This window comes from Antennarius striatus, chromosome 12 (assembly GCF_040054535.1).
Source record: "Antennarius striatus isolate MH-2024 chromosome 12, ASM4005453v1, whole genome shotgun sequence".
In the NCBI taxonomy this organism is placed as follows: domain Eukaryota; kingdom Metazoa; phylum Chordata; class Actinopteri; order Lophiiformes; family Antennariidae; genus Antennarius; species Antennarius striatus.
Genome location: NC_090787.1, coordinates 2,236,198 through 2,253,288, shown reverse-complemented (window position 1 = coordinate 2,253,288; position 17,091 = coordinate 2,236,198). Strand labels below are relative to the sequence as shown.

The 17,091-nt window shown below is 46.7% G+C and overlaps 1 protein-coding gene across 4 annotated transcripts; it reads right to left on the bottom strand.

The window, feature by feature from the left end:
* Nucleotides 1-8,012: 8,012 nt before the first annotated feature.
* etv5a (ETS variant transcription factor 5a) lies at nucleotides 8,013-17,091 on the bottom strand. 4 transcript variants are annotated; one of them, XM_068329548.1, is made up of 14 exons: nucleotides 16,942-17,081; nucleotides 15,553-15,643; nucleotides 15,116-15,258; nucleotides 14,880-14,973; nucleotides 14,744-14,791; nucleotides 14,263-14,313; nucleotides 12,846-12,969; nucleotides 12,454-12,750; nucleotides 12,084-12,370; nucleotides 10,732-10,794; nucleotides 10,542-10,610; nucleotides 10,267-10,436; nucleotides 10,076-10,183; nucleotides 8,014-9,985 (listed from the first exon to the last, which is right to left on the bottom strand). In XM_068329548.1, the coding sequence occupies exons 3-14, from the start codon at nucleotides 15,161-15,163 to the stop codon at nucleotides 9,755-9,757; spliced, it is 1,590 nt and encodes a 529-aa protein (XP_068185649.1). In that variant the 5' UTR covers nucleotides 15,164-15,258; nucleotides 15,553-15,643; nucleotides 16,942-17,081; the 3' UTR covers nucleotides 8,014-9,754. The 4 variants fall into 4 exon arrangements, with proteins under 4 accessions (XP_068185651.1, XP_068185649.1, XP_068185648.1 ...); XM_068329547.1 differs by lacking the exon at nucleotides 15,553-15,643 and having other exon boundaries at nucleotides 8,016-9,985; nucleotides 16,942-17,091; XM_068329549.1 differs by lacking the exon at nucleotides 15,553-15,643 and having other exon boundaries at nucleotides 8,022-9,985; nucleotides 10,082-10,183; nucleotides 16,942-17,091.

The following is a 17,091-nucleotide window of genomic DNA, read 5'->3' as shown; positions in this document are numbered from 1 at the left end:
TTGTATCGATGAATGTTTTCCTTCTGAGATGTCTACACAGCTGTAAATTTAAGCATTTGAAGATTAAGGCCAAAATGACATAATTTAGTAGAACCTGACCTGAAACCAAGCGAAAAGAATTTCCTACCATGTTTGACTTATTTCTAAATTGATCAAACATCTGACATTCAGTTTTTCATTCATGCCGTGTGGAGCTGGAAGCTAAAAAGGCATTTTAAACATTAAAACTATGTTAACAGAAGTATATCAAACTGGTTGCACCTTGCTGCACTAAAAAGACATCATTACAAATGAAAGAACAATGAAGGCACATTTTAACCCGTCAATGACTCAATGGACGAAAATGAGTTCAGTTAAATTCAGTGTTTCTACATTATTTAAAATTGCTGCCATCAGACAAAAACAAATGGTTTATAAAATAGAATCATTTCTTATCAGTAAACGGGTGCTCTCATTGGTCCAGCTACAAAAATATCAATAAATTAATTATAATGAATAAAAATAATATTGTATGGGCATCCTTGCTGAGACCGTCTTGACGCGGCCCCTGATAGGCGGTTGAAGAGGGATGAAAAATAATGACCGTTGTGCCTATGAATGTGTGGATATACAGGTGCAGTCTCAATCCTGTCCACTAGAGGGCAGACACCGTTAATGGAAAAAGTTGCACGCTACCATGAGTTGTGGGTGGTGTGTGTGTGTGTGTGTGTGTGTGTGTGTGTGTGTGTGTGTGTGTGTGTGTGTAATCGGTTATATAACAGAGTTTTAGGACTGAAGTCTCACCATGGTAATTAGCATTGTGCGAACACAACGTGTTGTCCGAATAACGTGAGACTGGTGCTGTTCCTCTGATAATGGTCCACATTGATCAGCAGCGCTGCCAGAACTCAACGATTCTGTTTCCAACTGCAGTTAATGGAGGCTTCAAACCACATTAAGCCTGAGCTGCTCTGTCTTGTTCCTGGATCAATAATTCACTCAGGAGCAGCCAGTGGTCATGTGGCATAATGCCGACTGAAGGACTGATCATCATCATCATCATCATCATCATCATCATCAGTGGGTCAACAATCTGGAGGAGGAGGAGGAGGCGTTCTGTTTTGGTGATGGAGCGTTTCCAAGGTGACGGGACGCGGTCGCTAAATGGATCAGGATCATTAGACGCATGTCCTACTCTTGACGGCTGGTCGCTGAGGGGGGGGGGGGGGGGAAGCTAATGCACAGAAGGTTCTCAGGTTCATCTGACAGAAATATCTCTGATGCAGGAGCGCCAAACTCCCCAGATAGACTTTTGACTCCGCCAAGGAACCGTGAACCGGGCCCGGAACGGAGTCCACTCATCTGGCCCAGATCCTTGATTCAAAATGGCTCATTTGATGCAATTTCCTCCGGGATTAATAAAGTATCTATCTATCTATCTATCTATTTGACCATACATCTCCAACATCAACGCTCTGAAAAAGCTTGACTAGTCCCCTTAACCAGTCGCCCTTATTAACACTGTAAATGGAAAAATGAAACACAACCATGAATTGTTTCCAAATCATTTTACTGCCACGTCTCTCGGGGCAATTACAAAAGAATATCATGACAGGAAGACATGAAAACCCAACATGACAACACTGCTTTGACTTGGACCTGGTGGGTCCTCATCTGAAGAACCAGGACGCCTCTGGAGTTCCCTCAGCTGAGGTTGAACCAGCAAACCGCTCGTCTGGTTCTGTCTCCAGTCTAACTTCAGCTCGTTAGCTTTAAAACATAATATGGGATCCCACAGGTCCCATATTATGTATTTTTAACTTAATGTCATTCAGCTGCCAGATGTCCAACTAGACTGTATTCCAAATATTTTGACCTAAAGTGATCTGTGGTCCTAAATATCAGCTTTTCAAAATCGCTCATCTGAGCTACTCACTAAACGCTTCGTTTCAGGCCTCCGGCTGCAGTATGTTAATGAGCTCCGCTGGTCACGCCTCCTTCACCTGGGCCACGCCCCTGTGACGTAGAGCGTTAGGCTAACGGGACACTGACCGGCGTTACGTTTGTTAGCATCATGGCGTTTGGAGGACCCGTCGTGTCACCGTACATCTATGACCCTGAGTCGGACCCAGAAGCTCCTGAAGAAACACCGACTGTCCGGCTGCAGCAGGACGTTTCTGATTGGTTAGTCCGTGTGAACGTTACTTAGTTGGTTCTGTTGTTTTGTTGTGTAACCTACGTCATCACAGGACGTTAGCATCGTCCGGTAGCTACTTTAGCTTCTACTCCCGCCTCTCATCACAGTAATAATGTCACATGTCTTATTATGTATTTTGTATATGTACAGATGTGTTTACTGTTAAAATGTTGCTGTATTTCTATAAGTGACGGTAAAGTCTGATGGTGGTTCTGATAGTTATTACCATGTGGCTAATGCTAGCTCCTGCTCACGGCTAAGTGACTTTATTTTTCTATCACATTGATTTAACCCGTTAATAAGCTGATCAATATTTGAGCCAATCCTCTGTGACGACACATGGAGCTGACACCTGCTACCATCACACCAGGTTAATGGTGAAATGATGGAACCATACTGCAGCCATGCCTTTATCTGCTATATTTTGAGGAGTCTTCACCTGTTGTACAGGTGTTCCTGTGGACACTGAATGTGTGCCAACAGGAAAAAGCTGTTTGGAGATACCACAGGTAGCATGCTCACAGCTAAACCACAAACTTATGTCTCTACGGTATTTGGCTACTCTGACAACTGTAAATTCAAATGACCTTTACCATGTTTTCACTGTAGGTTAGGAGCCGTCTGCAGGTTGATGAGGTTCCGTGCATGACTCAACATCCTGGGTTCCAGCCTGTGTGCCTAAACGTGTACACCCTTACAAAGGGCCGCTCACGTACTGAGGGCCGAGTGTGGCCCTTCAGTCTGAGACCAATACATCGGTAAATCGTTCTTTGAAAAATGTCAGAAAACTAGTTATGTCTTATTTTGCTTCATTAGGTATTCCTTCGTTAATGCAGTAACATGACATATATAGGTACAACAAAGTGTAATGTATTGTATTTGGGACACCTTGATTTTTTATCTTATTAATAGACATGTTGAACATTTTTTGGTATTCACAATCCATTTCTGTTGACATATACAAGCATTTATTTACATAAAACAATACATCCAATAATAATAATGAGAACACAGGGCCATCCTGTCAGGAAATCAACAACAGTTGTAATACTCGGGATTGAAAACATTGTGAAATAAATAGTTTAGTTTCCTTTTTCTGTAGATGGTGCAGACATCTGGCCTATCGCACCTTTGTTGGCTGGTGCTGGGGCTACTTAGGACGCAGAATCCGGGTCGTCATCCCAGCCTGTGTAGTCCTTCACATACGCCAGGAGTTTCCTGAAGACAAAGGCCACTACGCTGGATTTAGACCAAGTCTTGGTTGAACCTGGTCATCTGGCTGGCAATGACCTCCTCCTTGTCCGGACGGTCATCCTGGGCAGACAGATTCTCGGGGAGAGGAATGGACAACATCTCATTTGTGTATGGCACGGGGTCCACCAAGACTTTGTCACATATGAGGTCCAACATGTCAGCTACAAAACCTGTTCAATAAAACACAAAGATAGATCTTTACTGTTATTGATATTGTTTGATTCATTTCTCTGTTTAGAAAAATTGTGTTCAAAATACATACTGATACTTGCTACTAATTTATTTATTTGTATGGTTACTTTTTACTGTGTTTTATTGTGAACAATTACCAGCAGAATTTCAAAACTTGTTTGTTTGACATATTAAAATATTGCAACAATAACAGAATGTTGGCTCTGTCTCGTGAGGTTTGACTCTGCATTGTCCCTTCAAAAAGCCTTTGGAAAAGTGGATCTTGTAGAGGGGTACACCAAACGTAACGAAATAAGGAGCCAAAACAATATATGACACACATGAATGTCTCAAAAAATTTTATACTAAAGTCTTCACTTACTGTCTTGCTGGAATATTCTAATACACAACACTTATTTTTTACTGAACTACTATCAACACATGTGCATTCACTAACACCTATAGACAACTATTTAGAAAATTAGTGTAACCAATTTTACTAAAACACCGTATGGAATATGACTTGTACATACCTTTACTTCAATAGTGGGAATGAAGAGTCCTGCAGGACAGCTGTGTACCAACAGGATGGGTGTCCCCTGGGTCAGTTTGGCCCCCCACGTCCCTTGAAGCTGTGGGCTGAAAGGATGCACAAGGAAGAGGGACACTAATTTCAGGACACCAATGTTCTGATATTGGATAAGGAGGACAGACCTGTGTGCGTTGTCGCTATGACGACCAACAAACAATTGACTCTAACACGTGCGCGGACACACACAATACGAAACAAAGCACAACTCCCTACGTAGCCTAGCATTAGCTGACTTTATTTATGCTGACAGGTAATAGAAAATATGAGACCAACTTACTGTGTTTTAGCTTTATACTGTAGGTCCAGCACACACACACACACAATACGTAAACGTGAAACAAAGCAGACCTCCCTACATAGCCTAGCATAGCATTACTTCATTCATGCTAACCGAAAAAAAGAAAACAGATAAAATGTGAGCCCAACTCTGGTGCGTTGTGCCTACAGTAGGTACTGTAGGTTTAGCACACACACGTTGTACCTACAGTAGGTGCTGTAGGTTTAGCACACACACGTTGTACCTACAGTAGGTACTGTAGGTTTAGCACACACACGTTGTACCTACAGTAGGTACTGTAGGTTTAGCACACACACGTTGTACCTACAGTAGGTACTGTAGGTTTAGCACACACACGTTGGAGCCACACACGCAAACACGAAACAAAGCAGCACCACCTAAGTAGCCAAATAGCACTGATCACCCAGCTAACAGACAACTGCTAAAGATAAATGTGGTGAGACTTACCTTAACCAGGGTGCAGGTCCTTGGTCCTTGGTCCAGGGTGCAGGTCCTTGGTCCTTGGTCCAGGGTCCTTGGTCAGTCTCAAGACAAAGCCCCGTCTGGACTGACCCTCGTTGCTAACACAGGCTGGAGTGAAGCGGTTCACACACAAACTAACGAGCAGGAGATGTAGCTGCACAGAGCCATTAAAAATGAAATGCAGGTCTGTTCTGTTCTTCATTGATGGGATGAAAAATAAACACTGGTGTTGATTTGTACAACCAACAACTGAACAACTATCTTGTCTAATTGTCACAGACGCCATTTCAACAGACTGCTGCCTCTCATCCGACACGAAGAACTCCGTCTTGGGGATGGCCACGCCCTTGGGCGTGTCAACCAGTCCATATCGTCCACGCCCCTGAGCATGTCCACCAATCCATATCGTCCAATACTCTGTCCAATAGCAGAGTGCAAAGTCTGACGTCAAGGATGCCTATTCTAGCAATCGAGTCGTTCAGAGACATGACTTCCTAAAAGTCCAAATATCTATTGATGGAGGAAGTGTTTGTTTACCAGATTCAAGGAGTTGGTCGGGTTAGGGAGGACCACTATGTATATGTAGAGACCTGAAAAAGTGTGATTTTCATAATAGGGCCTCTTTAAGACGTTTGAGAATCTCTGAAGCTAACGTTGATGCTAGCTCTGTACCGTTAGCGAGCCTAACTTACCATAATTGAACATTTCAGAAACAAGGAAACAAGTGTCCTTTATCTATCCTGACGATATCCGACCTGCAGGAGGAATAATCAGCGGAGCGGAGTAAATATCGATTCCCTTTACTGGACATGAGCCTGCTACGTCACACGAACACTCACACAGTAATCATGCCGCACTAGATCTGTCAAGCCCATCACATTTACATACACTTACAACAGAACGACTTCCGCTCACAACAGGAAGTACCAAAATAAGAGCATCACATATTTATGCTTAACATCTATGATGAATATAATTTTTCCAGTAAGACGACATTACATATTAGATATATTTGAGTGTCGTCCACTTAGAGAATTTAACTTGTTTAGCATCGTCCTCATCCGGCGTCTGTGGGCGGAGAAAGGTGCGTACGTCATGCGGTCATCCAGGCTCGTAATGTCGTATTGACCAATCACAGAACCCCTACATGTCCCGGTCCGACACAGAACTGGCGTCAGCGTCTTGGGCGAGGAACGTGGATGAATTAATGAATTTATAAATTTATAAACTTTATAACTGTCAGGCATAAACGCCTCTTCGACGTGGAGTCGTTGTACGTCAGAAAACAACCGGTTTTCGTCACGGGGACACGCCCCCCCGGATAGACGTCTCCCTGCTCCAACACACCTGATCGTTTGAATGAGGATCAGGTGTGTCGGAGCTCATCATCGATCAGCTCATCATCATCATCGGTATCAGGTGCTATCTTGGTAGGGGCATCCGCTCTGCGGATCCACCCGGCGTCCGTACCGAGTCCGCTGTTTGACGCTGCGCTGCCCGCAACCGGGCCGTTTCCTGTGCGCTCCCCCGAATGAGGGAGCCGCCGAGGCGGAACTGCCCGTGTTAAGGGCGGATCCGCCCCGGCGTCGGGTGCCATGTGGGTCATCTTCACCGGGGGCCACATCAGCATCATGGCTGTCCTCAAAGGGCCAGATGTAACTTATAAAAGTTACTAAATGTAGCTCAGTGTAATGCAAAAATAGATGTAACTACCCTTTAATGTTAAATAATTTATTATTTATTCAAGATACAAACATTACAGTTGCTGTTATAACATAGATCTTTGTAATTTGTCAGGTTATGAAACCCACAGAGCTCCCATCAATCAGATCAAACTATTGAAGAGAATAAAGACGAATAACATCAAACACAAGTTAGGACAAAAACTTTTTGTCAAAGTTAAGATGGGCTGAATTACCGCATTTTGGGAAATGTACTTTCGACCTGTTTATTTTTAGACACTCTGAACTTTTATGCTCTTGAGTTTCACAGGTGTGCTCTAGAAGTACAAAGCCTGAAGCCTGAAGCCCACTGACGTCCCGTCGGCATCATAATTAATCATTTCCTCCATTTAATCTTCTGACCAGCCCAAAAACTTGGGACATCCTACCAGAAGACGCCCGGTGGTTTCTTACTGTGGTTTCTCACACGTGATTGGCCATTGGGAGAATGCGCCAGGTTGTGATTGGCTACAGGGAACAGGTGCGCTCCCGCAATCACCGTCGAGCGATGGCACAGGCTAATCTGCATACATTAGGAGCAGACAGACAAACAGGGAGCAAAGAAATAATCCCAACCCACCGGAGGTTCGTCCTCTTCCATCGGAGTCGACAGCAGGATAAAAAGTAAAGCTTCAGATTTATCACACATCAGGCGGCGTCAGGCTGCACAATTTAGCTCCAAAAGACTTCATGTGTCTGGGGAAGTATCTCAGACACCGAGGTATTAAAATGAAACACACCTCACCAGAGAGTTTGAGACATTTACTTTACCGTCTGGTGCATCGTTAGTGATGCTGAAGCTTTCCAGTTACACACCCCCTCAACAAAACACACTATAATTAGTAAATCAGTGAAGATGCATCAATAACATGGAACCAGAAGCGTTTAGAGTGAGTTTGATTCCAGATCCAGCTTAAAGGAAGGGTTCATTCATCACCTTTATTATTTCATTCATTCAGTCTCTCCTCAAGGGAAGTTTCTTTTTCCACAATCATGCTTCCTCAAATAAAAAAAATGTGACTAAAGAAAACAGGGTCTAGTTTTCGGGTTAGTGCCGCAGAAGGTCCCAACCTTTTTTTGCGTCATCTAAGACATTATTTATCATTTGCTCGATAATTGTTAAAGACGCCAGGACAGTTGTAGTTTAATTATAAATCACCGCCGTGGTTTGATGTCAGACATCAACAGACAATAAACAACCTTTATTCACGAATTAATAATCATAATAATTAATAATCCAGAACACTGGCGCAGTAGTGGGCGTTTAATTTTTTTTGGGGGGGGGGGTAACCTGTCACGTGACTGAAACCTGTCAAGCGGGAACACACACACGCATTCTACCAAAACAACCCCTCTAACTAACCCAGAGCAGAGGGGTAGATCTTCTTCTCAGCTCAGGTTGCCATCATTAACACCCCCTGAAGGCTCCGTGGCTCCAGATGGATGACTAACCCGCAGCCTCGCCGAGAGACAACCGGATTGGTCGAGGGCTGACCGGAACGCCGCTTCGACCGGAGATCATTTACCATGAAATCTATCAGAAAGAATCAGAAACATGTGACTCAGACATCAGCCAGGTCAAACGGTGACTGCTGGACCACATCAGCCAGTCAGCTGACTGCAGCAGGGAGGTGTGTGTGTGTGTGTGTGTGTGTGATTACGAAACACACCGGACTACAGGCAGTGAAGCATAAAGGACTGTTTATTGTACCCAGTACAGATTATAATAAACTCAGCAGTGTAAGAAACACATTGTGAGGAACTGAAGCCTGTACAAGTGCAGATCATCCCCCCACGTCTGTCCCATGATGCCTCACTCGCACACACACACACACACACACGCACACACACACGCCTTCTAAAGAGCAGTTTGCAGTAGTAGCATCATAAGAATCAAAAGGTGTTTCAGGTACTTGTCTACGGGAGAAGAAACTTTACAGCGTTTACGTTAAAAACAGAACAAATTGCAGCTTTATAGCAAAAATATAGACTTTATATACGTTTGTTTTCGCCCCAGTCAGAAATATAGACAATGAACACACAATGCAGAGAATATCACAAATATCTTCTTTGTCCAAAGACGGTAAAAGCGACGTAAAGTGGGCAGAGTCTGGAGCGTCACACCATGCAAAATTTGATTTATGTTTTTCTTTTGTTTCTGCATGCAACTCGCTGATGCTCCTGCCATACTGGTGCATCAGACACACAAGAACATCGCCAAGGAAACGCATCCAGACAGAAACAAACCATTTATGATACAGAACAAGAAGAAGGGGGTTATGGGTCATCGGCGTTTCCGGGGGGGTATGTACGTGGAATCCCTTTTGAAATGGAGGAGATGGGGGGGGGGGGGGGCAACAATCGCTAAAGTTACCTAGCAGTGATGAAGACGAGGAGTGCACTGTGTCAGCTAGTCCGACATTCAGCCACGACCCAGAATCCTTAGCGCTCTTGGGTCTGACTGAACCGGACCGCTGTCGGGGGGGTTTAAACACATCAACCTCAGGAAAAACAAACTGATTTGTGGTTATTGTGTGTTTTTTTGTTGTTGTGTCAATCCGTCTTTACAAACTTAAGCCCTTTCACGGATTGTTCGGTTCACATGGCGACATGAGAATGTGGGGGGGGTCGTGGGTGTGTGTGTGTGTGTGTGTAAGCTGCATTTAGAATTTCTTGTGTTTCTTTACTCTCTCGGTCGTTTGATTGCGTTGAAGAAAAGCAGATTGTCACAAACACAAATGCAACACCTCGTTCAGTCCGACCCGGTCTGTTCTGCTCTAAAGCTGGTGGTTGTGGCCTTGCTTTGTTTGGTTTCCATGGAAACAGAGGTCCCTTATAAGGTGGACAGAGCTACAGAGCGACCGGTTCACCCTCAGTTTCCCCTCATTCGTCCTTGGCTTCATTGGGGTCTTCCAGGGAGCGGGGCAGGGAACCACAAAGGGGTGGAGGACGGGGGTTGTTTGTTCCCCCCCCCCCGTCCAATCAGCTCAGCGGCTCCAGCTCTGAATTTAGAGAGTGGGCATCGAAAGAGTTTGGGAGTGTTCTAAGTGTAAAGTGTGTATCAGGACCCGTGGGCCCCATTAGTATCCGTAGCCGTCCGGGTAGGGCAAGCCCACCACGCATTGCTCGCCGGCGTCCAGCAGGTAGGGGGCGGCGTCTTCGTAGTGCGTAAGGGGCACCGTGTCCTCGTCCAGCCCCGGCAGGCTGTCAGGGTCCGCCTTCAGGTTGGGTCTCTGGTTGTCAGGGAAGGCCATGGAGAAGAGGGCTTCTGGGTCGCACACGAACTTGTACACGTACCGCTCGCCGGCCACCTGCAGGGCGAGACGGATCACGTCAGATCCGACGTGAACGGCTGCTGGGGGAGGAGAGTGGAGGAAGAGAAAACAAAAGGGGGGACGTGCCTTTACCTTCTGCATGATGCCCTTCTCGTAGTAGTAGCGAAGCGAGCGGCTCAGCTTGTCGTAGTTCATGGCCGGTCTGTTCTTCTGGATCCCCCAGCGCCGAGCCACCTGAGGCGTAGCAAACACACACGTTAGCTACGGAACCGATCCGGGAGCAGCGTCACGCCCCAGACGGGAAGTCTCCGACTCACCTCCTCCGGCTCAATCAGCTTGAACTCCATGCCGCGACCGGTCCAGGCTATGAAGTGTCCGTTAGCCGGGTCGTCCAGCAAGGTGACCAGGAACTGCCAGAGCTGCAGGGAGCCCCGGCGCTGGTAGGGGGGCCCATCCCGATAGACGGAGGGCTCCTGTTTGACTTTACCTGAAGAAAGAGTGAAGGGAAAGAGTGAAAACATGTTATGCAGTCGATGGAGGAGGAATGGACACCGATCTGTAGCATCAAACAGGATGGCGCTCTTCTTCCTACCTTCTAACCTTTCAGGGACGACGCAGGTGTCATCAAAATACAGCTGAGCATCTCTGTCGAAGGAGAAGCCTGGAACAAGAAAGAAATGTCACGCCGATGGATTGTCTGGGTCGCCAGCACCTTGCTGACGGAGTGATCCAATCACGGCAGACGTTAAAAAGATTAAAGGGAAGCGGCGATCTGAACTTACTTTCATGGTTATTCTGGTAGAAGCTCCCTGCTCTCCCAAACGATGACTGACAGTTAGGCACTTCTGTAAACAAAGAAGATTTGGAGGGGGGTGGGGGGATAAAATTAGACCAGAGTCATCCTCGCTGTCACATCAGATGTGTGATAAATCAAAACTCCAACCCGTAGCTGGAAGATATATTTGGATCGATGCTACTGTGTGTAAACAGACACTTTGGTACGAGCGCGACGCCGCGTGTGTTAGAAACGTGTTGACTCGTCAATACTGATGGTTAAACAGACAAAACACATGGTGGGTGGACGGTCTTCTGGCTAGCTGACAATGAACAATGTCAAACACACTCACACACAGATCTGGGTTTTAGTGGGCTTAAGCTCAGATCGGACTTCATGTCAACCGAGCCTGTAAATAAGATTAGCACCACTGTTTTAAATCTCAATGACAATCAAGTTACAACCGTCCTCCCTCCCTAAGGAGACCAGGCCCACGTCCCACTGGCGGCGTCTCTGCAGCGTGAACCAGACACCGCCCCCAGCCCTCGTTCTGTTTCCTGTCTGCTCATCAGGAAACAGAACAGGCGCTTCCTGAGGATCTGCCTCCTCGCCTGCCTCCGCGTCACAATTTCATTCATTCGGGCCTGATGCATTATGGGAGTGTTGGATGGGAAAATGTGACGCTGCTGTGTGGCGACCGTTTCTACGAGGGTACGGTGAACATGCATGTCCTTCCTCCGCTGTGACGTTTGTATTTAAAGGCCATAAGCAGCTAAGAGGATTTGTCATTACATCACCGCCGCCAGCCGGTCGGCCAGCAGGCACACAAGAATAAGAGAGTAAGAAAAGATTAAAAAAGTTTCAGGAAAAGAGGATGTTAATGCTTCAGAGCGGGGCCAACAGCTGGCATTGTGGGCGTGAGGATCAAACAATGCCACGCCAGTGAACAGCGCCTCTGCTGCTTTGTTTGTGAGGCTGTTTGGAGAAGACGTTCCAGGTAGGCTCATGGAGCGGCGCTGCACCTGGCCAGATGACCTATTTCCTTTTTGCCCTTGGAGGCTTAAGAGGACTAAAAGACCCACTTTTACTTTCCTGGCACGGCTCTAGAGGAACGTTGCAGGTTCGGCTTTGAGGCGCTGCCGCGGGGCGCGAGTGTGTTAGTGAAGTGAGCACTTGTGCTCCGGGGCCCACCGCCGCATGCTATAACTAACAGGCGTGTGTTAGCGCGCAGAGCAAACACCGGCCGCCGCATTCCTTCTGCCCTTCGTCTGCTCGCCTTTCACACAACCGACATCCATCGCCCCGCAGGACCGCGTGCAAAAAAGCATCAGGATAGAGACCCCACACCCCCCCACTCACCAGAGTCGAAGCAGAAGTCGCGAGGCTCCTGCTTGATGGCCATGGGGTGGAACGCGGCCTGACACGGGGGGCCCATGATGGGGACGCCCTGCTCGGTGTATCGAGGGTCGATGAGCTCCTGCTTGAAACCCTGGGGAGGCACAGCTACCAGCGGCTCTGACATCTGCCGGTGGTACGGCGGGCGACTGTTGCTGCTGCTGTTGGACGGCTGGGGCAGGAAATGGGGGCGGCTTTGACTCTCTGATGGGGGAAAGGGTAGGCATGGTTCTGACATCTGCCTCTGGAACCTACGGACAGAGGGCAAAGACAAAGCTGATGAATCTGTTCCTCCAAACCCACCTCCGCCGGATGAGTCCCTGTGACTGCTCACCTGTGCTCAGGTGTGAAGCTGTTGGCATCCTGGCCAATGGGCGCACAAGGAACGGCGAAGGGCGGGCTGTGCACTGGGAGCGCTTGCTGGTTGGGCGATCCCGCGCTCGCCGTTATCGGCGGATGCACGTGCAACGGGTGCGGCCCTTGGTTTGGGTTGCCGACATGGGGGCGAGGAGGGGGCGTGTTCTCACTCAGCGGGTGTGTTCCTGCTATGCCGGCGGGGCAGCAAGGAGAGACCGGTGTTGATGGTGGCGTTAATGGCTTGAACCCGGGCGTGGGCTTCCTGTCACAGGCACTGTGGATGAACAGACGCGACAAGCGTAAATCTTTTCATCACAACGAGGTGATAACTGTGTCTCTGATCGGCGCCCGCGGACATTAAAGGCGTACCTGTAGCTGTAAAGGCACTTCTCGCCGTAGGGCATAGGACTCCTGTTCTGGCGGCACGGAGACAGCTCCTTGGAGGGAGTCAGCTCTCGTTTGATCTTGGCCAGTGGCGGGCCATGAAACATCACTAGATGCAAGAGAGGAGCAGCGCAGCAAAGTGCATTAGATCAAGCCCAGATATCCACCTAATTGAAGCCATAAACAGAAGTGCAGCGCTTATCTTAACCACATTATGGCCTGATGGATAAATGGATGGATGCATGGACAACGTCTGTATTCCCTCAACTGACAGAGGCACTTTGCAGTTTATCGTCGGTGTAATGACCGTCTCTGGGCTTCGAAAAAACAACCGCTCCATTCGCCGCAGCTAGGCAGCGCGATACTAACTGTACCAAACGCACAAAAGCTATCCAACTTCTCGTTTGATTCCCATTAAGCAGGGCCGATGCCAGCGGCCATGAATCAGAGTTGCTGTAATCTAATGGTGGTGAATGATTTTCTTCTCCTGCGCTGTAACCATTAGACAGGAGCTGAAGCTCTCTGCGTGTTGGATGCAGTTTGTGGGGCGCCGAATAAAAGCGAGGCAGAAACTAAAAACCCTCAGCAGAGCTGACGACGGCCACAAGAGCTCCTCCACTGAGTTTTATACAATCGGTGTTACTCAGGACTGGTTGAGTTAGGATTTACAACATCAGTGCCAACTCCCTGATGGTGCTCCCATCAGAATCTGGCTGTTAAAGAAGCTGGAGAAAACCCTGCATGGCCAACGGGACGCAAACCCTTCATAAAAATATGTGCATCGACCTCAATGATATGTTACAGCGCACCGCTCGCCGTCACATTAACCAGCTTCCGACAAAGACAGGCTGCAGCCACACCCTGTCTCCACCTCCTACGCTTCAGACAAAAACAAACCCGGAACGACAGAGCGGAGGAGGGGGGGCAGATCATAAAACGCTCCACTGAGTATACAAACATATCCCTCAGCAGCAGCCTGGAGCGATGGGTGGAGACAAACAGGAGGCTGTGTGGAGCGGTTTGGGGAAACGCAGAGTAGACAGTTCTGGGAGCAAGATGGAAGCAGGCAGCTCCGAACCTGCCCCCCCTTCCACTGGAATCCAGCCCACTCCAGCAGCAGCAGGGCCCGAGTGCGGGAAAGTGTGAAATCAGATTAGGAGTCTGGCTCATGTGATGCCCCATGCCAATCGGCTGATTAAACTCAAAATGGAGGGAGTGAGAGCGGCCTTTCCCAGAGCCCGGGGCTACGTTTAGAAGATGAGAACGGCGTTTGTCCAGATTTAAAAAAGGGCGAGGGACCACAACAATGAATAAAAACTTCATGATCACACACTTTTCTTCCTAGATCAGTACCACGGTTGGGTCGGGCTGGTTTCATGAAGGATAAAACTCGGGTACTCACAGCTGTCCGACTGGAAATCTGGGACAAACTGCTCGTCATCGGGGACCTGGGCTGTGAAGAATGACGCAGATGTTAGAAAAATCCAACCCTGTCCCCTCCTGACCTCGCTCAGCGCTAAAACAGTGATATCTTTATGTGGCCAAGAAATGTGAACAAACAAGAAAGGCTGGAATAATCATCTCATGATAAAGTGTTTTTCTACCCAAAAGACAATATTTAACAACTGTAAGGCTGTTTCTCATGCGAGGGACTTTGGAACATGAAAATAGCAACGCTTCACATTCTCATCAAGTTAATGTTTGATCTGAAAATTTGATCCTGTTAAAAAAAAAAAAAGGGACTAAAGCTGAACTCTTCAGATCATGGTCTAAGGGCATGAAGTGAAGCAATGTTCACAAAAACAAAATAATCACACTCAAATGTTCCTTTTGACAGCAGAAAAGTCTCTTGAAAAATAGAAAGAAATCATTCCAGGACTCACCTTCTGCGATCCAGATCTCCTGCAGCTGACTGAGGTCCTGAAAAAGTTCTGGAAGAAGAAGATAAATGCATTGGGTCCAGGTTCTGAACACTCTGACCACGCATGGAAACATCATAGAGATACTTAAAGAAGTTACCTTCTGTGTCTTGGGCCAGCTCTGTGTCCACAAACTTCCTTTTCCTGTCGCTCAGAGGCCTGTTGTGAGAGGGTTCCTCCACATGAGACTTGTGCTGTTGGGAAAAAGAAGATGCAGAAACAATCTCAGATCCCTTCGCTCATATTGGACGATATGGGTGTGTAAATGTACAGCAATCTACAAGTTCATCTATGATGTGAGTTGTGTGTGTCCAATCCCGGCGTGTGTCCACTTACACTGGGTGGGACCATAAATGGGACTTGCTGGTCATAGAATCCGTCCATGTTATCTGGGATGAATTGAGGGAGGGGGGGCTTCAAACAGGGGGAGGGGAGGTGTTCGCTTTAAAGCGACAGGTTTTGAGTCACTTTGTGGTTCACTGCGGAAAATGAGAAACAGAAAAACATTAGGCTGATGTCTCAAAACTACTTTTAACTTCTGCAGGAAGGAAAGTGGACAAAAACAACAACATGGTTTCATTTTGAAGGGTCAGCTCTGCGTTCATGAGGAACACAACTATGCATCTCTTTCTGCAACCATCTCCTGCCAGCCTTTTTATTTAACAAGCAACCTTTGGGACTGAGCGTTGCCAAGAAAGCGATCGCTGCCCCATGTAAACACAAAGGCACACGCATGTAGAGGAACAGCACACGGTTACATAAGCAGCACTCACTGGCCATCTGTGGGCAGCACTCTCCACCGTGTGAAAGAGTTTAAGAAAGTGACTGTTTGGCATCACCATCAGCGAGATGCTTGCTGCAAAGCTTCCAAAAAAAGGAAAAGGTTACAGCAGTGTATTACCACAACATCCATCTCTCATTAAAAACAAGCATTTTTATATTAGGCTCTAAATGTGCTAAATTGTGATGTGTTATTGTTTGTTTTTAATCAAATTGCAAAGCTTTGGGAGAGCAGATAAAAAAAATCTGGACTTCAAACGCCACAGGAAATTTGTTCAATTCACCACATCGCATTTAAACAATAATAGTCTAATCAATAATAATTTATTAAGCTTCATTGAACAATTGCAAAATGAGTCTAAAGGGGAGAATAGAAATAAGCGTTCATTTTACCAAAAAGCTTCTTTTGATGCAATTTATTTTTATGATAAAAACTATGTCTAATTTTACAAAAGTTCCACAACACTAAACAAAGACACAAAAACACGAGGATGACACAAAGGCACTAACACTGTCCTCGATATCTCACATCTCCTTCAGAGTGATATGACTCACTCCTCTATCTGCTGTTAATGGATGACGAGTGTAGGATAGCTGCTGGCGATCATTACAGGCTCCAGCACAGATGTGATACAGTATTAACTCACTGTCCGCGGCTTGATGCGAAGCATATGTTCATAAATAAGGCAAATTAAGAGCAGGAAAAACTTTCTAGGACTTCTTTAAATCAAAAACGATAAAAGCTAAGTGCTGGTTTTGATGCAGGACAACAGCAGAACGATTTTAAATGGACTTAAATGAACATTTAGGTCCCTTAAACAGTAAACACAGGGTGAGACAGTTGAACTCTTAAATAAACATTAGATATCACTGCTGACTTTTAGTAAAACGCTGTCATTACAAAAATGTCCACGTTTGTTCAAACTTCTACCGAGGCTGAGGGGCCAGAGCTGGGGTAGGAAGATCACTCGACACCCCCCCCCCCTCCCCTCCACCGCCCCCCCCCCCTCCTCCCCACCCCCATCCTCCCTTGTTTTCCTCAATGAAGTGAAACTCGACCCGTGTGGAAACACAGGGCAGGAAAAAAAAGGTCCGTCCATTCATAAAAATCACAAACAGTCGCGTGACTGCGCTGATAAGCGCGAGCCAGTGTGCGCGCGGATAAAACCAGTAAGCTAATAACCACAAACTAGCTTAAACTACGACGCACGGTGCGAATTTATCGGATATATAACCCGACAGACAATGGTTGCCAAAGTAAATATCTTAAAATAAGATGGCGTTGTGCTTGTTCGTAGTTTAAATGGAGCGTCGGAGAAAATATCGAGTCCTTCTGCGACTAAGTAAAAATTAATTAACGTGAATCAAACATCGTAGCTTACCTTTTCCGTGTACGTGTCTCTTCTATTTTAGAAAGAATGCGGTAGCTCCTCAAATAGAAAATAAAAACAACAACAACAGCGTGTCGATAGCCGTGAAAATCGTCTGCGCACGGTCGGACTGATGCTCCAGCTCCGAGTAGCAAAACTTGA

Excerpts from the sequence above, each read along its gene's own strand:
- etv5a (XM_068329547.1), bottom strand. The coding sequence starts at position 15,163 with ATGGACGGATTCTATGACCAGCAAGTCCCATTTATGGTCCCACCCAGT. Across the intron at positions 10,795-12,083 it reads CGACTTCTGCTTCGACTCTG|AAGTGCCTAACTGTCAGTCA; the intron begins GTGAGTGGGGGG and ends CTTTGTTTACAG. Across the intron at positions 10,611-10,731 it reads CTACCAGAATAACCATGAAA|GCTTCTCCTTCGACAGAGAT; the intron begins GTAAGTTCAGAT and ends TTCTTGTTCCAG.